At 41.5% G+C, this 25641-nt stretch overlaps 1 protein-coding gene across 3 annotated transcripts; it reads left to right on the plus strand.

The window, feature by feature from the left end:
• The first annotated feature begins 105 nt into the window (after positions 1-105).
• cacnb3b (calcium channel, voltage-dependent, beta 3b) lies at positions 106-25641 on the plus strand. 3 transcript variants are annotated; one of them, XM_063463569.1, is made up of 14 exons: positions 106-341; positions 16519-16638; positions 16856-16978; positions 17099-17220; positions 17427-17479; positions 18044-18063; positions 18228-18308; positions 20370-20428; positions 20660-20760; positions 20937-21088; positions 22110-22205; positions 22297-22467; positions 22563-22610; positions 22689-25641. In XM_063463569.1, exons 1-13 carry the CDS (start codon positions 303-305, stop codon positions 22590-22592), a joined length of 1167 nt encoding a protein of 388 aa, XP_063319639.1. In that variant the 5' UTR covers positions 106-302; the 3' UTR covers positions 22593-22610; positions 22689-25641. The 3 variants fall into 3 exon arrangements, with proteins under 3 accessions (XP_063319639.1, XP_063319638.1, XP_063319637.1); XM_063463568.1 differs by lacking the exon at positions 106-341 and adding an exon at positions 8194-8294 and having other exon boundaries at positions 22563-22606; XM_063463567.1 differs by lacking the exon at positions 106-341 and adding an exon at positions 8195-8294.

Below are 25641 nucleotides of genomic sequence, written 5' to 3' on the forward strand. Positions count from 1 at the left end.
ACCGGGCTGTGCGAAAAGTGCAGGTCTTGCATAATTTATTACGAAAGCTGTAATCTATCCAGTCGTGTGTCCGTGCGCGTGGCTTTGTGTACAGTCATTGATCATGCCGTGAATCCAGAAACTAGAGATTTTACAGCGCAGATGCCGTGGGAGCATCGCATCCAAATGAAGCGTTATCACAGCTGAGTTTTCTCGGGCTGTGGAAATGTTTCGACGAGGCGCGGTGCTCTGCCTTTACTTGATGCCTTGTGGCTTTTTCACCCAAGTTGGGCTGTGGTGACCGAGACTGCTGTTATCTGCGGATGTCCCTGACCAATTCAAGCGTCTTTCTGCTGAACGAGGTGGGCTTTCAGTTTTTCCCTCTTCTTTTCTTTACCTTTATGTTGTCGAGGTAACTGAGGAAAATTTGGACTGTTTTTTGTGCTGGAAGGAGTTTGAAACCAACCTGCGTGCAGTGCATTTACAGTACCATGCAGACCTGTAAGGGGGGCGAAGGTAGTAGTAGCAGGTCCTTTCTGGGATGCTGATAATTAAATTAGACACGCTGACCACGCTGGGAATCTTTCAGTTTGGAGTGGAAAAGCTTTGACGTGCATGGCACTCTTTGCCAGCTGGAATTAGAGACAGATGAGCTTTGAAATGTTCGTGATAGTCATTTCACCCAAAACAACAAAACTGGTCAGCTGGCGCAACAGATGAACTGCGTGTGTCTTTATAGTCCCACTTTATGGAAAATGAGGTAATAACTGTTTTAATACTGCAGGATAAACAAAAGCAATTTAGATCATAATCTGTGTCATACATTTGTGAATGAGTGTGGTAATTAACGATCAGTTAAACTGTGTGGCTGTGTCTTTGCCTCCTTTAGAATCTTCATGCTTGTTTATAATGTGAGAGGACTCCAGTCATTCATCAGAGGATGTGATGTAATTCAGTGCCTAAATCAGAGTGACAACGCTAAGGCCGAATATGATGGCTATCAGTATTTTATTTACTTAGTAATGTTGAGGGAGAGAAACACAGGCGAAGTTACTTCTGCAGATAATATTGCAAAGCCTGAATTAGTGACAATGTTAATATATACAAATGAAATGATTCTCTGTTGATAATCTAATCTGCTTTAGGTGCTTTATAGAAAACACAAAAATCAGATTTCTGCTAAATTATCAATGTAATAATGTTGCATCTGCAGCAATCTGCACTTATTTAGGTTGTTTCATTTTGTGATGTTTTATGCCTAATTTAATCAAAGGTTACCATGGTGCTCTGAAAGCTCGTCTTTCCTGGAGGTTGCATTTCACAAAGACAGATCAATATATACCTGCAGCTTACTAGTGAGATGATTCACCAAACGATATTAGGAAATCCATCTGCATCTCACCCAGGGGGTCTGGACTTAGAGGTGACTGAAAAGTCAGGATACATAATTCTGACCATACTGTCAGCCAGCTGGCTGGGAAAGGTCCATCATCTGCTTCATTGTGTGTCTGGAAGCAAACTACTGGAGGTCCGCTCAGTCCCTCTGCATTACGATGAAGTGCTAAAAGTCTCTCTGTCATCATGCTGAGTACTTTTTGGCACTCATCCCAAAAAATACATATGCTATGCAAAATGTTCGGCACTCAATGTATTGCAAAATCAGATCTTAGATATTGATTCTGTTTTTTTCTATCTGAAAAAAAAAAAGCAGCTTACAGCGTTTTTCAATGAATAAAATGGGAAAAGAAATTCATTTTTATACATATTTAACTATTACCTTTTCTCTTGTATAGAGAAAACTTTTATTTGGAATAAGGCTCTTTCAAATTTTAATTTGAGAGTGAAGTACTAGAGGTTACAAAAAACAAACTGTAGCTGCATGCACATCTGTCGTTATGGTTTACATTATGAGTATCACAGTATACTTCTGAAATCCCTCTTCTTCTTCTTTTTTCTTTTTTTTACTTTTTTTTTTCGTGATTATATTTGAACCACTTTGAACCAACTTCTCAGTGCACTGCTTGTTAACTTCTCAGTGAACAGCCTCACCGGAGATTATGTAAGGTACGTGTGCGCGGCTCGCCACTGCAAGAAGTACACTGTCTGTGTGAAGCACTGCGTGGTGACACTCTCGCTCACTTCAATAACATTCCAGTCTGTTTGTCTCCTCCCTCCTCTTGGTGTGCTGGAACACATTCTGTACCTGCTTGTCTGAACCCATCAAGTACTGTATAAACCTCATGAAAGGATTTGGCAGCAAGGAGTCATCTTCCCTCCACTCAAAAATCAAAATGCAGCATCCCCAGTGCCTTAAAATAGCTCCTCATCCATAATGCACCAGCAGCAGCTCTGCCCACAGAGGCGCTTCATATGGGACAGACTGACAGACATCTGCACTCAATGCTTGGGTGCAGCTCCTAAAGCTCCTCTCTTTCTCTTTCTCTCCTCCCTTTCTCCCTTTGTTTAACTTCCAAACCTTCATTCATTCATTCATTCATTCATATTTTTATTCACAGAATGAAAATGGATGCCTTCTCTGTGTCCCTCTTCTGTTTTTTTTCCTCCTCCTGTTTCACTATTTTCTGCAACCTAGCCTATGAATTATGAATCTCAGTCTTGTTGGAGATTGTCTAGCCAACCATGGTCCTCCTTCATGTGTGAGACTACTTGGCTTTTACATATCTGCTGCTTTTTTACATAGACGCAAGGTGCAAGGTGTGGTGAGCACAAATGAATGAACCTGTCTCCTCTTAAGATGTTTGGGTGGTTTGTGCAGACCTCCCACATCCCATAAAACACACACACTCACCAGCCGAGCAGCTGTCAGAGTACAGCCATCCATGACGTCTACAAAACACACTCTGCGAACCACAGGCTACACCGGGGACGCCTCCACATGTCGAACATCGCCCCCCATATCCCTCTCATCACCATCAGACTTTCTCCCTTCTTTAATCTTTTAGCTTTTGACATGTTGAAATCCAGAGTGGCTGAAAAATGTGACAGGACTGTAGAAATGCTTGATTTTTTTCCCACCTTGGAGGTTTTGTCTCTGTGCTCTATACAGTTAGCCCTGCAAGAAGGTTCTGCTTGTTGGGCTAATATGTGATTTTAAAGATGTCTGCTTGGGGTGTATCCCACTTGTGCCCTGTGACAGGTGGAATAGTTGGATAAGCAGATAAGAAAACGTACAGAAGGATGTAGTTACAACACATGGTGGTATTTGGGTGCCTATTTATGTCATCAGTTTTCATCACAACTCTAATGATACAAATTTGGCAGTGATCACCAGATATCCAGAAATGTTTTTTTTCTTGGAAGAACTTCACAACAACACTTAATTTTGGAATTACTTGCTCATCGACTATGTACAAGCGTGAGATGGGGTGCCCAAATAATTCTGGCAATGGTATTTTTGTTAAAAACTTGTGAAATTACAAGAAAATCAGATATGGTATAATTAAATATGACTCCAGCTTTTCCCTTCGAGTGCCTCTGAAGTGTCTAGGGATCCCAGTCATTTTTACCTTGGTTGTTGCTTTAAGACTCAGTGCCACCCGATGCTGCATCACATAGTCACCTTAAGCATCATGGTGGAGTTCTGACAGAACCCAGCATGCGCTTTTGATACAAAGTCCCATTGGACAGGCAAGGTAGAGATGAAGGGTAGACTAAGGAGGAGGAGAGAGGATGCTATGTGGAGCATAGAGAGCCTCACTGACGTAGAGAAGGGTTGTGTACTGAGTGGTGGAGAATAGGAGAGGAGGGGGGCTGTAAAGAAAGAGAGAGGGATAGTCTGCTTACAAGCACGCTACAGTACACTTCAGTGTTACACAAGAGAGAGAGCACACCATGACTGCCTAGCACAGAGAGAGCAAGCAAGAGAGACGGGGAGTGTTGCTCTCCTACCTCTATCTGAGTAAGTATGGCGCTATCTCTTCTACATCAAAATTCCTTGCCTCAAATTGCTCAGACCTCACAGTAGGTCTGATTTTCAGATGATAAAAGATTTTGGCTGACTTTGAAGAGAATGGAAAAATCTTTCCTCATTAAATTTTGATTGAAAGTTTGAAGAGTGGAGTTGTTTGCAGTTGTTAAAGTGGGGGAAGACTGAATTTTGATCTCCATTTGACCGCTGTGAACAGATCTGATGGATATCCAGATTCCTCACCCTCAGCACTCACATTTCACTGGAAATTTTGCACTAAAGCAGAAAATGGCATTTAGTGCAGTTGTGTGAAAGAGGAGCATTGGTGGGAAGCTGTGGGCATGCTCGCAAACGTTTCTTTCTCTGCTGGTGGGGGGAAGGAGTGCATTTGGGACCGCTAGGCTTCCTGTGTGGGGTCAATTAAATACTGCATGAGACAGAGCACTAAAAGCCTGTCCCGCGAGGAGCCAAGTGCTTTGTGTGTGTTTGTGCGTGCACGTATATGTGTGTGTGTGTGTGCTGGTGCATCAGTGTGCAAAGCCTTGATTAAATTTGATGAACCAGCAATGTTGAGGGGACCACAAAGGTTCCAGTTCCAGCTTCTTTGAGGTCCTCTCCAGAATCTGTGCACCGGTGTTCTCATTATTATCTTGATAAACGAAAAGACAATAGCCTACAATGTGCTTTCATGTATCCATAGGACTGGTTTAATCTAGAAAATCCATCTGTATCTATCTAATTCGCTTTTGTTAACTTACATCTTTCCTCACCTACACCGTGTAGTCACTGAATAGTTTTGAGACTTAAACGTGAGAGAGAACACTTTTTTTTCAATGTAAAGCTGGATTGCGTGAGTATGTAGGCCACCATTACATATTGATAAGTCTGAAATCCCCCCCAGTTAGCTCGGTGCACTAAACAAGACACACCAATTAGGCACAACTCAAATCTAAAGCCTAAATCAGGTCATCTTTTAACAAACACATCTGACTTAATGAAGGATGCGGTTCTGTTTAATTCTGCGCTGCACCGTCGGTACACAGCTTTATGTGGGTTAGCTCCAGCCTCTCTGCGCTTTGAAGCAGTTTAGTGAAGTCAGGTTGAGGGATCCCCGTGGGGATGAAAGTCTAACGATGCACAGTGTAGCCGGCAAGGCCAAGTTGTCAGCATGGATGAAAGATATTCCTGGCTACGCTCGCTGCGTCTTCTTCTACTGTATGCCAGCTTCACTGACAACCCATCCATGACTAGTCACATATTTACATCGTCAGTGTTGCATTCGCAGCACTTATCTGTGCAGCTGACAAATGCAAGGTGTATTCACTCCTTAGGTCTCCTTAAAGAGTGGAGTTAGTGTTGAGAGAACAGCTGTTTATCAGTGTGTCCTCATAGGCTGCAGGGTTTTCCAGAGGCTCATTAAAGACTGGGATAAAGTATTCTGGGGTAACATTAGAGCAGGAGGAGGGTGGAGCTGCAAAGGACAGTATGGAGTATCAATCTGGGTGCCTCTCATATTGATCCACTCTGCCCTACTCTGGTTGCATTTCTCTCTGGCTCTGAATGATCCACCTTTCCCTGTACTGCTGCCTCAGCTAACACTTCTCACAGAAAGTAAGGTGCCTTTTCATGAGTTACAAGGCCAGAAAGATGAGCGGTTGACTGCAGAGTTCCAGCATGTTAATCTCCATATTTGTCGTTAAGATCTGGAGCTGTTTTTTTAAAGCCCAGATGGCACAGGGCTTCTCACATTTTTTACAGAACAAGAGTATGGTTGGAAAAAAGAGAGACAGATAATCATAGAAAGTAACGGCGTCCGAAAGTATCAAATAAAGATCTGCTTGTGGTCAAAAACTATTTGATCTTCACTGAGCTGGTTTAAAATCTAATATTTAACTATGGGTTTTGTTTTGTTTTTTGCCTTTTTTGGATTCAGTACTTGGATACTTGGATGCCACTGATAAAACTACTTTCAGTGCTTCTATATTCACAATGGGGTCACCGCAGCAGGTAGCTCCGCATATTTGATTACGCAGACTTTTACACTGAGTGCCCTTCCTGATAAAAGGGATCCAAAGGATTTGTGTCTCCTCCCAGGACTTAACAGAGGATCTTTTACTTGTCAGGCGAAATGTGTGAACCGTCACACTACGCCCTCAAAGAATTTTTTTTAAACCCTCTTCTATCACTACCAAAACCATATTATTATATTTTTTGACACCTGCTTCAAGATAAACAAACCGTATATACAAATATAAAATTACTTAAAAATGTACACTTTGCCAGAGTTTCTGTCTTTCTCTAAATGCGTTTCATTTTTTGTCTTCATTGGCTTGTGTGAAATCTGAACAAAATTGCTATTATAAGGTACAACTGCACCACAATATTAAAAATATATACAATATAGATAAACCCACCTTTACTGCAGAGACAGCGCACATGTACATGTACAGTTATACAGATCCCTGCTGTTGTTTTCCATATTGGCTCATTCATATTCAGATTGTCTGTCTGGCTTCAGTGAATGTAGCTGAGCCATTCTCAAATCTGCTTTACTCTTTCTTTAAGGAATTCATCAAAACTCACTGAACTTTAACTTAAACAGTCCTCGGCTATCTCCCCACCGCTGCCAGGCCCAGTCACTGTTGGGAGGAGTGTGAGGACAGGAGAGCTATATTTAGAGCACCTGAACAGCAAATTAATAACAAAAAAAAGAGACATATTCTCTTAATCTTGTCTTCCTGTTCTAGTCTGACCGTGTTCTTCCCTGCCTGTTTCCTTCAAAAATCTCTGTGTTTTTTCATTTCTCCCACAATTTCCTGTCATCTTATTCTCTTAATCTACCTCCACCCATTTTGCTTGAAAATATAGAGCTCTAAGAATCTACAGTAGCAACCAGACTTAAAAATGTATTGAAAACTCGCATGTTTGTTCTCTTTCTGTTTCTATGTAGTTCCTATTAGCCTTTGTTTGTTTCTAGCCCTCTTTTTCTCTCTTCTTTTTCATTCCTTCTAACTCTCTCTCCCTTTATGATTGTATGGTGCCATTACTCAGAGGCTGTTTTACCCACAGCCCTAATGATGGAAATATAGCTACCATATCTTCTCTGCTGAGGGATCGGAGAGTTATTGCAATAACTTTAATAATGTGTGTGTCTCTATGTGTGTGCGCGTGTGTGTGTTAATATGGTATATGCTTCCCTGCTTGTAAAAAGCCACACAGAAATATAGCCCCAGGGCATTTTTTTCCTAAAAGCCTTGGCAGAGTGCACTTTCTTCATTCTTAAGCAGCGAAGGTTCAATGAGGGTGAGAGAGCATGCATGCTGCCAGCACAATGGACCCCAAATCAGGGTCTTCAGTGCCTGGGGCAACGTAAAGAGCAGGGATCCAGGCCTGGCTCGCCAGGAACGAGACTTTCTTCTGCAACAGAGACATCTCTTTCTGGCTTATTAAGACATCTGATGGACTCTAGATGGCTGCTTGCTGACTCACCGATGCAATTCTGTTTTGTAGACTCATGCATCACCTTCCTGTCAGGAGGATGGTGCAGGGCAGGGCAAGCAGGCAAGCCCTACCCTACTCGCCCCTCTCGCCTTCTCTTCCTGTTTCTGCATCCACATGTTTGCCTCTCTTTCATCAACGGCTTTACATCCTCTGCATTTCTGAGTTTTATTCATTTTGCTTTTCCTGTGCAATAAGGGAAGATACCAATTGGCAGAGGAATGACAATCAGAGACTATTTTTAAGCTTTCCTTTGCTCAGCCATTGTTATTTTTACTTATCGAGGCTTACAAGCTTATCCTTTGTTCTGCTTTATTTTTAGAAGTTCTCCCTGTGCCCAGTAAAAAATTATGCACTGCACAGTGAGAGTAAACACCACTCCAGCAATGTAGTTGTTGATTTTATATAGATATATGTGTATCTTTTTCAGGATCTCTTAATACAGGAACTTACATAAGAGGGAGGTATGGAAAAACCTGAAAGGGTTGTGAATATGATGCTGGAGAGGGCTGCATGAGATTTGTGGCAGAGTAGGGCAACCCAAGGGAGAGCAACGCTGAACAGAGAAAAGATCTTTTTTTTTTTTTTTAATTTATTACATGAAGTCTGACTGGCAGCTAAAGCAAGAAACTATACAATACCAGCATGCGGGCGTGTACACAACAGTGCTGCAGTCAGGGCATCAATTTTGTATAGGAAATGACTGTTGAGGCAGCACAGCAGTGGTTGTGAAGCACTTAGGCAGAGCGCACCTCCCTCTCTCCCCACTGTTACCACGGGCTGAGGGGAGGAGGGTTCCGCTTTTTCATTGCAATGGGGGGAAGAAAGCGCTGGCAGGAGCATCATGTCTGCCTCCGACTCGAGCGCTACAGGACTCATCTGCAACAAGGTACGCTGTTAACCCTCCCACTTATTTAACCACTCTGCATGCGATTCCAGCCTCTTCATCTACGAGTCCTCCATCGCTCTGCTCAGAGGCGTCTTCATTCTGCTTTTTTCCCTCTTCTTCTTCTCCCCAACCCTCTCACTCTTTTCTCAGCAGAAGTCTGTTCACTTCATTCACTTTTCCAGCATAGCCCCTACTTGTCCTCTCGTCCCTCCCTCCCTCTTTTCTTCTTTACACACACTGAACTGTAAACACACAGTCTGTCTGTTTATCTCAACTCCATTACTTTGCAGCGGTGCTTTTAACTAGTAGTTCAGTGGGCGGCCTGTCTGATGAATAATATGACTTATGACCCATTTATTTATGGCTTGTCTGTTTATAAGGTCATTCATACCAATAAATATTATACCCCAGACCCGTTTGTGGGTCTGTTTTCGATATTGTCTACAATAATGTTTCATGACATTATTGTAAAAATGCAGCAGCAGCTTCAACACTTCACTGTGGAATTCAAAAATAAAAGACTGAGCTATCATTTCTGAAATAAAAAACATAACAGTACTTTGATATATACTGAACAATTAATGGAATAATGTGTATTTATACATCTGCATAAATATGTATCTTATTTTGCACAGACTGCCATGGCTCTAACAGCTGGTTCATGAGCAAGGAAACTTGTTTTGTCATGTGCATGCTTCCCTCTGCTGGTAAGAATCTACAACTGCTGCTGTGTCATTATCACACGTTCCCGTCCGTAACATCTGGGGGATTTCTCTTGACACCCTCTTTGCTGATAACTGTCAGCTGCACTGTGAGCAGGTCTATCTTTTTAAGGGTCAGGTCAGTCAGAAAACAGAGTGAGGTGTGAGTTTGCACGGTACAGTAAAGCTGTTCCAACACTGAGACTGATCTGTGTGTCTGTGATTGTGTTAGATTCCACTCTTGGTCCTATTATTGTGCAATCAGAACAAGGATTTATTTATTTTGTATTTTTTTACAGTGAGACAGAGTTTGTCAGAGCATGGAATAAGTAGTGAAATATATTCATGATTTTTTTTCTGATCTCGCAATATATTCGGTTTGTTATAAATATGGATTGAAGGATGCATAAATATGAGGGATTACAACCATGGCTATGTCATACATTAGATCACTTAACAGTTTATTTAAAAATCAGGATCAAGATTCATTATCTGCATTTAACCTATCTAGAGTATTAGGAGCAGAAGGACTGAAATCCAGGTGTAAGTCTGTACACTGGACATTAAACTAGCATCCAGCTGTGAAGCAACAAAGCCATTATGCTGTCACATTGACACTAAAGCTTAAAATGTAAAGGGTTTTTTTTAAAACTCATGCCCTTTAATATGCTTACCCATACTGATGAGTTGGAATTGGTACATGCATATCAGCATCTGTTCCCATAATAGCTGGCAAAAGCTTATTTCCAAAGTTCCAGCTTTCTTATTTCTTCACTGACAGAATTGCAATAGAGGCAAAAGTCTGTGAAATTCTTCTGTGACTGGCTTTCATTGGCACTGCACCATGGGATGTATCACACTTGCCTTTGAGGCTGTGTAGACGATTCTCTACATACTAATTGGGTACATATGAATAGTTGGAAGGCACTGAGGAAGAAAGAGAATGAGAAGTAGTTAGAAAGACAGAAGCAAAACACCCCAGAGGCTCCCCATACTATTAAAAGATAGGTTTAATGTGAGATTCTCAACTTCTGCCATGTATATTTTTACAAGTTTTGTGTGATGCAAAAGAAAATGCCTGGACAGCAGACAGTTGATATTATGTCTATGCAAAGATCTGGACAGTGACAAAGAGAAAATGACTGTTGTGCAGCCCTTCTTCAGCAAATCAAAGCAGTTAAATTAGACAACAACAGTACAGTTAGTGTGTGTGTGTGTGCACTGTGTATGCTGTGTGTGCTAATGAGACTCTGTCTGAACTTTAGAATAAATATCCTCCCCATCTATCTGTAGAATTTTATGGACTTTAATTAGGTTTTGTTTCTTGTGCTGGCAGACACTTCAGATTCTGTTCTGCTTCTGGCAGGCTTTGATATTCAAATGATATCCACAAAACTCTGTGCTGGATTCAGCTAAAATATTTTTCTGTTTGTTTTTTTCTGGGCTGGGTGAGGGGGGACAGAGGTGGAAAGAGGGATGAGGCAGGTGGGAGACAAAAGGTAAATGAAGGATGACGTTGTTCTGGAGCTATATTTAGCTGTCTTATGTGGATACTCCTGTTTGGTATGTGAGGAGTCTTCCAGCCTTACATCCAGCTGGGACTGCAGCCACCAGGAGGCTTGGAGTGAAAGGATGAGTGTGGAGTTTATGGAGTGAGCATTCTGAGTTTTATTTACATAATCTGTATCTGTCTGTGCCGGATTTACTAATTCATTTTTAATGATAAAACTGTGGCATTTTAAGAATTGATGTCCTTGAGAAATGATTGACTGACATTTAAGCACTTTTTAAAATATATATACATAAAATTCCCCTATCTCCCCTGCGATCTATCCTTCAAGCTTGGGTCCTCTACTATAGGCTTGGAAGCTTGAGGGTCCTTCACAGTTGCTGTTTGCTAGGACTGCGCTCTTCTGAACAGAGATCTCAGATGTTGTTCTTGGGATCTGCTGGAGCCACTGCACAAATTGCTCCGATTACCAGTAGGACCACTGTTACCTTCACCCTCCACATCTTCTCAAGCTCTTCTCTGAGCCCTTGGTACTTCTCTAGATTCTCGTGTTTCTTCTTCCTGATGTTGCTGTCATTCGGTATTGCTACGTCTATCACTATGGCTGTCTTCCACTGCTTGTTGGTTAGCCACCAACATTTTGTCCGTCTGTGTCTGGAAGTCCCACAGGATCTTAGCTCGGCCATTCTCCACGACCCTAGGGGGCGTCTCCCATTTTGACCTAGGGACTTCCAGGCCACATTCGGCACAGATGTTTCTGTATACTATGTTGGCCACTTGGTTATGGTGTTCCATGTATGCCCTGCCTGCTAGCATCTTACATCCTGCTGTTATGTGCTGGATTATCTTAGGAGGCATCTTTACACAGCCTGCACCTGGGGTCTTGCCTGGTGTGATAGACCCCAGCCTCTGGATCTTGTGCTCAGAGCTTGTTCCTGTGCTGCCATGATTAGTGCCTCTGTGCTGTCTTTCAGTCCAGCTTTGTCCAGCCACTGGTAGGACCTGGATGTCAGCCACTTCCTTTATCTGCTGGTTCAATTCAATTCAATTCAATTTTATTTATATAGCGCCAAATCACAACAAAAGTCGCCTCAAGGCGCTTTATATTGTACAGTAGATAGCACAATATTAAATACAGAGAAAAACCCAACAATCATATCATATGACCCCCTATGAGCAAGCACTTTGGCGACAGTGGGAAGGAAAAACTCCCTTTTAACAGGAAGAAACCTCCGGCAGAACCAGGCTCAGGGAGGGGCGGGGCCATCTGCTGCGACCGGTTGGGGTGAGAGAAGGAAAACAGGATAAAGACATGCTGTGGAAGAGAGACAGAGATTAATAACAGATATGATTCGATGCAGAGAGGTCTATTAACACATAGTGAGTGAGAAGGTGACTGGAAAGGAAAAACTCGATGCATCATGGGAATCCCCGGCAGCCTACATCTATTGCAGCATAACTAAGGGAGGATTCAGGGTCACCTGGTCCAGCCCTAACTATATGCTTTAGCAAAAAGGAAAGTTTTAAGCCTAATCTTGAAAGTAGAGATAGTGTCTGTCTCCCAAATCCAAACTGGAAGCTGGTTCCACAGAAGAGGGGCCTGAAAACTGAAGGCTCTCCCTCCCATTCTACTTTTAAATACCCTAGGGACAACAAGTAGGCCTGCAGAGCGAGAGCGAAGTGCTCTAATAGGGTGATATGGTACTACAAGGTCATTAAGATAAGATGAGGCCTGATTATTTAAGACCTTGTAAGTGAGGAGCAGGATTTTGAATTCAATTCTGGATTTAACAGGAAGCCAATGAAGGGAAGCCAAAACAGGAGAAATATGCTCTCTCTTTCTAGTCCCTGTCAGGACTCTTGCTGCAGCATTTTGGATCAGCTGAAGACTTTTCAGCGAGTTTTTAGGACATCCTGATAATAAAGAATTACAGTAGTCCAGCCTGGAAGTAATGAAGGCATGAACTAGTTTTTCAGCATCACTCTGAGACAGGATATTTCTAATTTTAGAGATGTTGCGCAAATGGAAGAAAGCAGTCTTACATATTTGTTTAATATGTGCCTTGAAGGACATGTCCTGGTCAAAAATGACTCCAAGGTTCCTCACAGCATTACTGGAGGCCAAGGTAATGCCATCCAGAGTAAGAATCTGGTTAGATACCATATTTCTAAGATTTTCAGGGCCGAGTACAATAACCTCAGTTTTATCTGAATTAAGAAGCAGAAAGTTAGCGGCCATCCAGGTCTTTATGTCTTTAAGACATTCCTGCAGTTTAACTAATTGGTGTGTGTTACCTGGCTTCATGGATAGATAGAGCTGCGTATCATCTGCATAGCAGTGAAAATTTATGCTATGTCTTCTAATGATGCTGCCTAGGGGAAGCATGTATAATGTAAACAGAATTGGTCCTAGCACTGAACCCTGAGGAACACCATAATAGACCTTAGTGTGTGAAGAGGACTCTTCATTTACTTGAACAAATTGGAGTCTATTAGATAGATATGATACAAACCACTGCAGCGCAGTACCTGTAATACCTACAGCATGTTCCAATCGCTCTAATAGGATATTATGATCAACAGTATCGAACGCTGCACTAAGGTCTAGCAGGACAAGCACAGAGATGAGTCCACTGTCAGAGGCCATAAGAAGATCATTTGTAACCTTCACTAAAGCTGTTTCTGTGCTGTGATGAGCTCTGAAACCTGACTGAAACTCTTCAAATAAGCCATTCCTCTGCAGATGATCTGTTAGCTGTTTGACAACTACTCTTTCAATGATTTTTGATATGAAAGGAAGGTTGGAGATTGGCCTATAATTAGCTAAGACAGCTGGGTCTAGAGATTGCTTTTTAAGTAAGGGTTTAACTACAGCCACCTTGAAGGCCTGTGGTACATAGCCAATTATTAGAGATAGGTTGATTATATTTAAGATTGAAGAATTAATTAATGGCAGGACTTCTTTAAGCAGTGTTGTAGGAATGGGGTCTAAAAGACACGTTGATGGTTTGGAGGAATTAATTATTGAAGTTAACTCAGAAAGATCGATTGGAGAAAAAGAGTCTAACTTAACATCAATGGTACTAAAAGTAGCTGTAGATAATATTACATCTGTGGGATGATTATTGGTAATTTTTTCTCTAATGATAAAAATGTTATTTGTGAAGAAGTTCATGAAGTCATTACTAGTTAACGTTAAAGGGATGGTTGGCTCAGTAGAGCTCTGACTTTTTGTCAGCCTGGCTACAGTGCTGAAGAGAAACCTGGGGTTGTTCTTATTTTCTTCAATCAGTGACGAATAGTAAGATGTTCTGGCTTTGCGGAGGGCTTTCTTATAAAGCAGCAAACTATTTCTCCAGGCTAAATGATGATCCTCTAAATTTGTGACACGCCATTTCCTCTCCAGCTTACGAGTTATCTGCTTTAGGCTACGTGTTTGAGAATTATACCACGGAGTCAGGGACTTCGGATTTGAGGCCTTAGTTTTCACTGGAGCTACATTATCCAGAGTCGTACGTAGTGAGGAGGTAAAATTATTAACAAGATGATCGACCTCTGTTGGAGTAGCGTTCAGATAGCTGCCCTGCTCTATGTTGGTACAGGGCATTGAAGATGATAACAGTGGGTGGATTATATTCTTAAACTTAGTTACAGCACTTTCAGAAAGACATCTACTTTGATAAAGTCTACTCTCCATTGCTGTGTAATCAATTATTGTAAATGTAAATGTTATCAGGAAATGATCAGACAGCAGAGGGTTTTCAGGAAACACTGTTAAATGTTCAGTTTCTATGCCATATGTTAAAACAAGATCTAGAGTGTGATTCAAGTGGTGGGTGGGTTCTTTTACATTTTGAGAGAAGCCAATTGAGTCTAATAACAGATTAAATGCAATGTTGAGGCTGTCGTTTTTAGCATCTACATGGATGTTAAAATCACCCACAATAATTATTTTTATCAGAGCTGAGCGCTAAATCAGATAAAAAGTCTGAGAAATCAGAGAGAAACTCTGTGTAAGGCCCAGGTGGACGATAGATGATAACTGGTGGTACATACCGTGCAGGGGCCTGTCCTTAGATGATGGTTCCTCCTCTTGCTCCTCTTTGGTGCATTTCTGCTCCCTGAGGTATTCACTGAGCACACGGTCAGTTGTGCCCATCTTCCTGATGTATTTGTGGATGTTCGCTGCCTTATCCTGGACTATGGTACTGACACTCACCAGTCCCCGTCCTCCTTCGTTCCGCTTAGCATACAGTCTCAGGGTGCTGCTTATAACAGCAGCAGGGTACCTGATCACAGGCAGGGCGTAGGTGTTGATCTTGTTCTACCGTTCAGCTGATTCCTCAGGACTTGCCTGACCCTCTGCAGGTACTTAGTGGTTGCAGCTTTCCTAGCACCCTCTTTGTGGTTCCCATTTGTCTGTGGGATGCCCAGATACTTGTAGCTGTCCTCAATGTCTGCAATATTTCCTTCTGGTAGCCTGATCCCCTCAGTTCTGACTACCTTCCCTCTCTTTGTTATCATCTGTCTACACTTCTCCAGTCCGAACGACATTCCGATGTCATTGCTGTTAATCCATGTGGTGTGGATCAGTGAATCGATGTCTCGTTCACTCTTGTCATACAGTTTGATGTCATCCATGTACAGGAGGTGGCTAATGATTGCTCCGTTCCATAGTCGGTATCCGCAGCCAGTTTTGTTGATGATCTCACTGAGGGGGTTCAGGCCTATGCAGAACAGCTGTGGGGGCAGAACATCTCCTTAATAGGTCCCACACTTGATGGTGACTTGTGCTATGGGCTTGAAATTGGCATCTAGTGTTGTTGGCACATCCCCATTGAGTTCCTGATGAAGGCTCTACGGGTCCTGTTGATCTTGTACAATTCTAGGCATTCCAGGATCCATGTGTGGGGCACCGAGTCATAGGCCTTCTTGTAATCAATCCGGGCACTGCACAGGTTGGTCAGTCTGGTCTTGCAGTCTTGGGCGACTGCTTTGTCTACCAAGAGCTGGCGTTTCGTTCCCCTGTTATTCCTGCCAATTCATTTCTGTGCCCCTGCTCATGTATTGACCCATGTGCCTGTTCATCTTAACCACTATGATGCCTGACAGGAGCTTTCAAGTGGTACTAAGGCAGGTTATTGGCTGATAGTTGGATGAAACCGGTCCCCTCTGGGGGCCCTTGGGGATCAGGACTGTCTGGTTTTCAGTTAGCCATTCTGGGTGTGTTTCATCCATTAGCAGCCTGTTCATATGTGCTGCCACTTTAGATCCACTAGTCACTGAGCATTGCCATTGTGGGTTGCGTCCTTCTCCCATATGCTCTTCCAGTATTGCTCCATCTCCAGGTTTGGTGGTGTGGTTTTCACATTGTTCCCCTGCCTCTGAACGTATACCTTGGATGCTTCTGTGGAGTACAGCTAGTTTATTCTCCTGATTTCTATTTCTGTGTTGAAGAAGCTGTGTTGTATTCAAGACCTTATACAGTACTGTCAGTATGATTTTAAATTGTAAAACAGTACCAGTGGTAATAGTCCTATGTTGTTGTTGTTGTTTTTGTTTCATTATAAATCATATCCAGAGACTGTATATAATTCTGGATATTGCAGCATGTGTTATCAAAATGCTTGTGTTTATATGCTTGGTTGAAAATTGGACTTTTGCCAATGTATGGTGTGCCAGTCTGAGTGAATAAATAGACAGCAAGGTCGTGTTGCTTGTTAGTGTTGCAGAACTCGTGTTCATATTCCCCTGGGTGACATGCTTTGGAAAGCTGCAGAAGAAGACACCCAGGTGCAGAAACAGGTGAATAAGAAGGAAAGAACAGGGAAATACGGAGGTCAATACGTAGATGATGATCTATCTGTAGCTGAATCCGCAACATATGAGCTAAGTCTGTGTTTTCTATGCCGTGAGGAATTTTGAACAGCTGCTTCCAGGTACCTTATTGGGCTGATTTATGTCTTCTCCACCTGCTTTAAGACTTGTTTCTTTCCTTTCCTCGTTCACTCAGGGTTCAGCCGATTCCTACACTAGTCGACCCTCTGATTCCGACCTGTCCCTGGAGGAGGACCAGGAGGCGTCTCGGCGTGAAGCCGAGCGCCAGGCTCAGCTGCAGCTGGAGAGAGCCAAGGTGAGAGCCTCAAGGTCAAAAGTCAAGGTACAGCAATAAAGTCCTGAGTCATGCTGAAAGCTTGCGTTCCAGTTGACCACTTTAGTCTTTATGTGTGTAAGGGTCTACAGAACTAAAACTAATCTTCAGATACAAATTTTGCTGAATATTAAAGAAAAGGTCATTCGATATATTGCCATAGATCTTATTTGGTTTTTTCTGCCATTGTTGTCCACAGGCTAAATCAGTAGCATTTGCAGTGAGAACCAATGTGAGTTACTGTGGGGCCCTTGATGAAGATTGTCCAGTCCAAGGTGCTGCAATTAACTTTGAAACCAAAGACTTTCTGCACATAAAAGAGGTGAGAGCCATTACAATTCTGCATTTTTACATGGTTTACAAATAAAGTAAAATTAAATATTTACTCTGATTAATGTTAACGCATCTTGCATCATAAGAGGTGTCTTTCACTCTTACACAGAAATACAACAATGACTGGTGGATTGGTCGGCTGGTGAAGGAAGGGGCAGACATCACTTTCATCCCCAGTCCAGTCAAACTTGAGGCCATGAGGATAAAGCAAGAGCAGAAAGCAGCAGCTAGGTCAGAGATCACGCAGCTCTGAGAGACCTCTCTGTTTTTCTGACACTGTTGTCCTAATTTTAGCAGCTTCCTCTGCAGCACACTCTTTGTAAAGTTATTTTTATTACTTCTGCTCATATGTTGCTGTGGTTTGGAGGTCCTTCTTTCTAAATTGCCTCCGTAGGGGATCCACGCATAATGAAGCTTTGCATTATGTTGCTCTACAGGAAAGGAGGGAACGCGTCATCCGGAGGCTGGAGGTCCACCCCTCCATCTGCAGGTGAGAGAGACTGAAGGAGTCCTGCTGCCATGTCTGTCTGTCAGGCCTTCAAGCTGCTACTGAGTCAGATTTGCGTACAGGGACTATTTCTGGGCAAAAATGTTACCTTCAGGGAAAACACGTGTTTACAAAAATCTTTTTACTATAGTGTTTTACTTTAAATCAAACTGAAGTTCAAAAGTTATTTGATCACTGCTGAATTTGGATCAGAGCTTCCTGAATAACACACAGTTAACAAAACAGTGCAATTGTGAAGAAAAACTCGAGTGAATGCAAAAAAAAAAAAAAAGAAGCCCAGATTGTTATTGTTCTTTTTCTTAAATTGTTTTATTATTTTCAGTTTATTTCCAGAGTGGGGTTACTCATTTCTGTTTAGTCTTTATTGTTTAAAAATGTTTTAGTCTTGTTAGCCCAGTTAGTAACTTACAATTTTGCTAAGTGGAATCATAACCCCCTCCACTCCATTTTCACAAACACTGGATAGGCCCCTGCTCATCACTAATTGCAAGAACCCACTTAGCTTTTCTCCTCTTTGCTCAATGTTCATTCTGTTTGTTTTCAAAGCCAAACAGAAGCAGAAACAGGTATGTTGGGGTATTCATCTGTGTATCACTCTGCTCCAATTAGTGAATTTAAATTTATTTAATTTTTATAACTTTAAAATCTATCTCTGTGATTGTGTATTACTGTAACTTCCACATATCTTCATTTTCATGACTTCCACACTGTCTGCTTGTGGCCTGTGCAGACTGAACATGTTCCCCCATATGATGTGGTCCCTTCAATGCGACCGGTGGTCCTGGTGGGTCCTTCGCTGAAAGGCTACGAGGTGAGTCAGCCATCAGTACAGTTCTTCAGTTATTCGGGCCTGGTTCTGTTTAATCTTGTGTTTTGATGCATGTAAATTAATTTGATTTAAATATTAAATGTTTTTTTTAGAGATAGGTTTTTTTTTTATGTATTTTTATTATGGACAACACATTTGATCAGGGTTGCATTTTGGTCCAGTAAGAAAATACTGCAATAGCTATCTGACAAATTGTGAAGTTTTAGCAGTCGTTTGGCCATCTTTTAACTTTGTCTCTAGCGTGAACATTTATGAAATTTGAGATTCATGCTGCTCATGATGAGTCATTGGCTGCCATTCTCAGGTCAAAATCTCACTTTTTAGCTGCAAACATAATGATGTCCCATAGTAGCCCCTGCTGTAAAATGTGTATAATTAGTAAACTCGCATTGTTATTATGAGCACATTAGTATGCTGACACAAGCAGTTAGCTGAAAGTACCAGTGTGCCTAAGTGCAACCCACAGAGCTGCAATGTACCATATCGCTTTTCCAGAAAAAGACAAATAAGCTATTCTGAGGCATTACTTAATGTTGCAGTAATCTAACTGGGAATTAGCCATTATGTAAAGCTAATTCACTTTGCTTTTATTAACAAAGAATAAAAAATTAGGAAATTAAGCAGGAAATTAAGCAATAATATTTACTGTAACTATATGTTTTTCTGTAATATACTTACATATCTATATTATTGCTAATATATATTGTAATATATCTATATCACGGCTAAAGCACTTCTGGATGGATGCAAACTGCATTTCGTTGCCCTGTACCTGTGCATGTGCAATGACAATAAAGTTGAATTCTATTCTATTCTATGTTAAACCTATTTAGATGTTTGAGTTATTTCCAGCTAGTTTCTGCTCTTTTTCTCTTCTGGCTTCCCTTTCTAGCATCAGTTTAATCTGGTGTGGATTTTCTGATCCAGTAAAACTGGGGTGGTTGGCTTCCATTATCCCATGAACACTTTTACTAAGCCGCAGTCCCACCCTGATGAAATTAAAGGGCACACAGTAGGCATCTTAGATCCATTTGAGAGCTACAGAACTGCATGTATGCCCCTTTGCATTAGCCACACTATGTGTTATACTCCCATACTCAACAGACACGCACACACACGCACACATCACAGCTGAGACATATGAAAACACACTGCAGTCAAAACGAAATAATGTCAGAATGCATCAATTTCGAATGACTCGGTGGATGAATATGTGAGGCATGTGCTTCAACATTTTCTCCCCGCCCTGCTCTTTCCTCTGTGGCGGTGCAGGCTATGAGCCAAGCTGTTTGTTTTGTGTGTGTGTGTGTGTGTGTGTGTGTGTGTGTGTGTGTGTGTGTGTGTGTGTGTGTGTGTGTGTGTGTGTGTGTGTGTGTGTGTGTGTGTTGAAATATTTATGCATTGCTCTGGTAATGTGCTTTGGGGATGCTCCAGTGGTGAATGCCAGGCTGCCTCTTTCTCTCATTCCCTCACATTCTCTTTCTCTGTGCTCCGTCTCTCGTGTGCAAATTATTTTCGGCGACTCATCGGGGTTCTTCGGCACTGTCTCTCCTCCTTTCCACTCCTTCGCCTTCTTTCCCCATCTCTCTGTTTCAGTGTGGAAGCTTCATCCTCTACTCCAAAGGCCATTCATTTTTCAGGACTGTTTGAAAATAGACTGCTTCACTTCATCCAGGCAGTGCACAAACATCATTGTGCAACTCAGACATCCAAGTGATTTAACACTGAAAAAAGAAGGACTGTAATGCTGCTCATTTTTAGCTGTGCCGACTCTTCTGTCTCTTTACAAAGCTATAACTGATTCGTCTTAATGCTAAAAAATCACGTCACTGTCCTTCCAGCTGTTTACAGCTTCATTATAGTGTGTGACAGCTGTATTAATCCTCATTTAGTGCAGACACTTAAAGTCAGGTGTCACTAAAATCAGTGAAACATGCAAGAAATACTAAAGAGCTAGACATGTGTGCATGAGTGAATGCATATTTCACAGCACTTTCTCTCTCACAACGTCCCTCACTTATCTTCCTCGTTTCTGTTTCCTAGGTAACAGACATGATGCAGAAAGCTTTGTTTGACTTCCTAAAGCACCGATTTGATGGCAGGTGGGTAACGGCTGTCTGTGTCGCTTTCTGCAGATGCAGAGCAGCGTACAGTAACGCTATGTCTGAACTGCCGAGCTGTTTGTGGGTTTCTGCATTTCACGTTTCGTGCTCGAAAGCACACTTGATGACGATGATTTATTTTTAGTTGCAAGCGAGAGAGAGCACGAGTTCGTCTCCTCCTTTGAAATGGAACAGTTGTGGATGTGATGTGATAAGACGCTTCTTGTTTAGGATCACTATTACCCGGGTGACCGCTGATCTGTCATTGGCAAAGCGCTCAGTGCTGAACAAGAAAGCCATAATGGAGAGATCCAACACACGCTCAAGTCTGGGTAAGAGATTTTAAAAAAAAAACACACAAAAAAAACTTGTCTTTAATCTTTTTTTGCTCAATAAAGATGGGCAGCTGCTAAAAATAGATGCCTCTTCTGTCTTCAATGACAGAAAAACTTAAATAAGTGATGCAGCTCTGTTAAAAGTGGCTTATGCAACTCTCTGCCATTCACAGCTGAGGTCCAGAGTGAAATAGAGAGGATCTTCGAGCTGGCCAAGTCTCTTCAGCTGGTCGTCCTGGATGCAGACACCATCAATCACCCAGCACAACTCCTCAAAACCTCTCTGGCTCCCATCATTGTCTACGTCAAAGTCTCGTCACCTAAAGTAGAGTACAATCCTCAAAGCTGCCTTTCTGGTCATATTCTGGATTCTGAGTAAACAAGTGGTTAATTAACCCTCTGTGGCACTATTTTAATTATTTAAATATTTGCTGCTTCCCAGCATCTGCGGGATTGTACACAAAATGCCTTGTTTTAGACAAGTTTACATGATAAATGATGTACATGGTTACATGGTTCTCTCCAGGTACTCCAGCATCCTCCAGCAGTCCAAAGCAGTCCATGCAATTAAGAGTTAGGTTAATTGGTTATTGTAAATAACTCACAGGTGTGAATGGTTCTCTCTCTGTGTTGGCCCTGTGACAGGCTGGTGAACTGTACCCTGTCTCTCGCCCAGAAGTAGCTAAGATAGGCTCCAGCCTCCCTGTAAACCTGAATAGGATGAGAGAAAGAAGATGGATGGATAAATGATTGGATGGATAAATGATAACAGAATTAGAAAGTTCAACTCGGAAGGTTTTAAAATAGTACACTCCCCGTACAGATTAACATTTGTTTGAAGAAGCTCGAAAGAGGCAAATCAATGAGGAGAAATCATTTGGAAGAATTGAACAGGAACTGAGACTTTGATGACTCATAATGGCAGAACAGAATCCCAGCAGTGATAGGATTTAGAGCACTGAGTGACTCTGAGTGGGGGATGGGGAGGAAGCGGGTTGCACAAATGAGAGTCTGAAAGGGAGAATGAAAGAGAGGGTAGATTTAAACCACACAGAATGGAGGCTGATTGGCTCAAATAAGGCGGGCGAGAAGATGATTGGACTAGAGTAAAGATGTCAATATTGAGACGGACAGCATGGAAAAGAGGTAGACATGGAAACAGGAAAGCAGGCAGATGAGTGATTACAGATCTTTCTTACTGAACGTACGCATAAGCGTTATTTAAACAATTTTTGTCTGTAAGGGGCGTGTCTAATGCAGTTAAAACTGATAAATTCATTGTATGAAATTAAATTAAAACCATGCTCGTTCATTGTTTTTGTGTGTGTGTCTGAATCATCTGGCAGGTTCTTCAGAGGTTGATTAAATCTCGAGGGAAATCACAAAGCAAACACCTCAATGTCCAGATGATGGCGGGGGACAAGCTCGCTCAGTGTCCACCTGTATGTCACGTTATATAATTAAATGATATTTTAAAAGTTTTCATTTAAGGACTTTGTATAAGTCTTCTCTTACCATTTTCTGAATCAACAGGAGATGTTTGATGTCATCCTGGATGAGAATCAGCTGGAAGATGCATGTGACCACCTTGCAGAGTACCTGGAAATTTATTGGCGTGCTACGCACCTCCCCTGTTCTGCCCCAGTGAATCCCTTACTGGACCAAAGTGTGATAACTCCACCTTCTGCTAACTCCAGCCAACAGGTAAGAGGAAAAAGAAACTCCTCAGGTGGTGCTTGATTTACTACTTTCGGATGCATTATTAATAATATATCCTTTGCTTCCTGTGTCCATTCTAGTTTTCTGAGACTCAAGAGTTGATAGAATGAGCACTACTTCAGATGTAGGTGAGATGAAGTCTGTTTTACTTTTCTGGATCTGCTATCGTTACTGTCTCTTGAAATTTGCCCCTTCGACCTCTGCAGGAGCAGCTTGTGTTGTCAGCTGGGGTCGGACAAGAAGTCGTAGCGCACAGGGACCAGGGCACCACCAGGGGGCAGCAGCAGTCCTCGTCTCTCCAAACCTAGCCACCACCTTCTCCAGCCACACCTGGGCCAAAGAAAAGAGGAAAAGCAGAGTATGGTGAGAGAGAAGGAGCAGGAGGCTGGTGAGCTGGAAGGAGAGAAGACACAAAAAACAGGAAAACAAGAAGAAGGAGGAGAATGATTTGATCAATGCTGCAACAGAAGAAGGAGCCTCCACCTTACTGCTGCCCCCTCGGCAAAAACTCCCTGCTCCCACTACCACTCAGGGCCAATTTCTACAGCTCCACGTGCACTGGTATTTCAGAAAAACAGTGTAGCCGTGCAGTTACAACTCACTATCTGCCCCCTTTCTCATATTTTTCTCTCACCGTGACCTTAAACCTGTACCTCACTCCCTGCTTTTACATTTGAAGTCACCTGACAAAGGTGTGCCAGCCTACGTTTGCTCACACAGGCAGATTCGCCTCTCACTGTAGCTACATCACACACCTGTAAAGTTCAGAGGAAGTTAGCCTACAGTCCTGTAGCATAGCAAAGCTACCAGTGTAAAACCTATACACCCTCCCAACACAGGGTTCCAGGGGGTTTGTGACTGATACACGTCACTTAAAGAGGGTGACAGAAAATCAGCTTTGTATGTCTTCCATCTCTGCAGCTCTCGATGAGTTGTCATTCCAAATGTTTAACCAAATGTTTTCTCTATAGCACAAATGCAATGTCAGAGGCATCATGTTGTCACTTATGTTAGAGGACTCTTACTTTCCCTTACTTGCAGCTCCTGTTTTTATGTTCTTCTTTCTATTGACCTTTTTACTGTAACTGTTGTTACTACTGTTTATAATTCGTAAGCTCACTCTCGGTGTCACTGATTGCATATCTGTACACAACAGTGATGCTGAACACGTGTATAACAAGCACAGACATGCACAGACAGTCCATATGCATCTTTGTCACAGCTATGAATGTATAAACACTGGCTTAGGAAGGATTACTTATAATAACTGTGGTTTGCAGATGATTGGAGGCAAAACCCGAAAAGGTCTGTTATCACATCTAAATATCCTAAATACTTACACTTTACAAAATTTTACTGTATTTACATGATTTTCCTACCCCCCCCAAAAAAAAAAGTTTGTAAAATTGTTTTATCCTCCCAGAAATAATTGATCACAGATAACCCATGTTTAACATGGGTTATTCCACAACTGGTTCTGTCTTAGGACTAACTTCAAAATGTTCATTAAGACGGTTTGAAAGTAAAACTTTCTAAACCACCTTTCTTTTTTGTTGGAACCAACTTTTTAAATACGCCAATAATAATAATAATAATAATAATAATGGAAATATTAGAAATGAGAAAGATTAATGATTTCCAACAACATCTGTAGACAATTAACAGTTAAATATTACCTCAGTGTGTCTTCTGAACGTGGTGCTTGGTGATTGTAGCTCTAAATTACAATAAGCGCATCACCGTAAGCTACGCAGCCAGGAACATGGTTATTTATTTATTTATGTCCAATATTTTGCTGTTACTCTGTCAATATAGTGTCAGCATTAAGTTGCTCTGTGAATAAGAAGCTGTGGACACTCACTACACTACACAACTGAGAAGACTTCATCTCTTCTATAGGAACATGTAAGATCTTTGAGCACATGAACTGATTGTAAAGGTTTACTTCCTAACAAGCCTGGGAAAGTATTTTATTATCATTGGACATGAGGGTGACCTCTGGTGATGTATTTACATTAGTACCAGGTCTTATAACCATTATTACTTATTCTCTGCCCACATAGCAGGATATACATTATATATATGCATAGACTTTAATCAAAAACATGTCAGATTTCATGTGCGTACAACCACCAGTGTTCTCTTTTCTGCATCCATTTCATGTCTTGCATTGCTCACAAAAATGAATGCGTCTCAGTAAGCACTTCAATAATCGCATTAATGCAACTGCTTGTGTCATTTAAAGCTACAGAATTCAGCTAACATATCATACATATAAATAATCTAATATATGTGCATGATATATTGTATTGATGTTTCATCAGAAGGGCTTTTTCAGATCAGCGTCGATCAGCGTCACATGAGCCGTTCACTCTTCAGACTAAATCAGCGCGACCTATGTAACCACTTACATATGCATTATAAAGGCTTAAATGTAAATACTGTATATTAAATATGCAGATACTATTATTATTAACAGATTGCACAATAACAGCAAAAGCTGACAGGTTTTAACCAGTACACAATTCTATAATCAGCGCCTCAGAAAGCATGTGTTTATATGTAATATCCTCTTTCTTTCTTTTTTAAAGAATGGTGCACAGCATAGGACCACTATTAAGGTTGCTTCCACTAACACCCTGATTCATTTCTGAAGGGCCGGGTTTGAGATACATAACTTCTACTTGATGAAACACAGAGAGCACAGTACCTTCTTTCGATAAAACCTACTCAGCTTCTCCTGTTGCTTAATTTTTATTGCAGGAAATTTATACAAAAGTCAATTATACTTCTTTGGTTTTCCAAAGCACAATTTTTTACAATTATCATTTCCTATTGCGTTTCACTTGCCTAAATTCTGTATGCAATACAAAGTTTAGCATCAACGAGACACTAGCTGAGACTATCAAAATATCTCCTCAGTTAAGATGGAGTATAATTGCACTACTATTATTTATACTAAACGTTATGCTGTATCCACCTCCAATACAGAGAAAAAAACTGTTTGGCCTAATGATGATGTCAACGTTTCTCATCGTTTCTGACAAGTCTGCAAGATAAATGATATCCAACAGTGTCTGATGATGATGTGTAATGGGTGCATCTTTTGTCAATAGCACACGAGAAGGAGGAGATGAATAAAAAAAAACATTTAATTAA

Source organism: Pelmatolapia mariae, linkage group LG20, assembly GCF_036321145.2.
Source record: "Pelmatolapia mariae isolate MD_Pm_ZW linkage group LG20, Pm_UMD_F_2, whole genome shotgun sequence".
NCBI classification, from domain to species: Eukaryota; Metazoa; Chordata; class Actinopteri; order Cichliformes; family Cichlidae; genus Pelmatolapia; species Pelmatolapia mariae.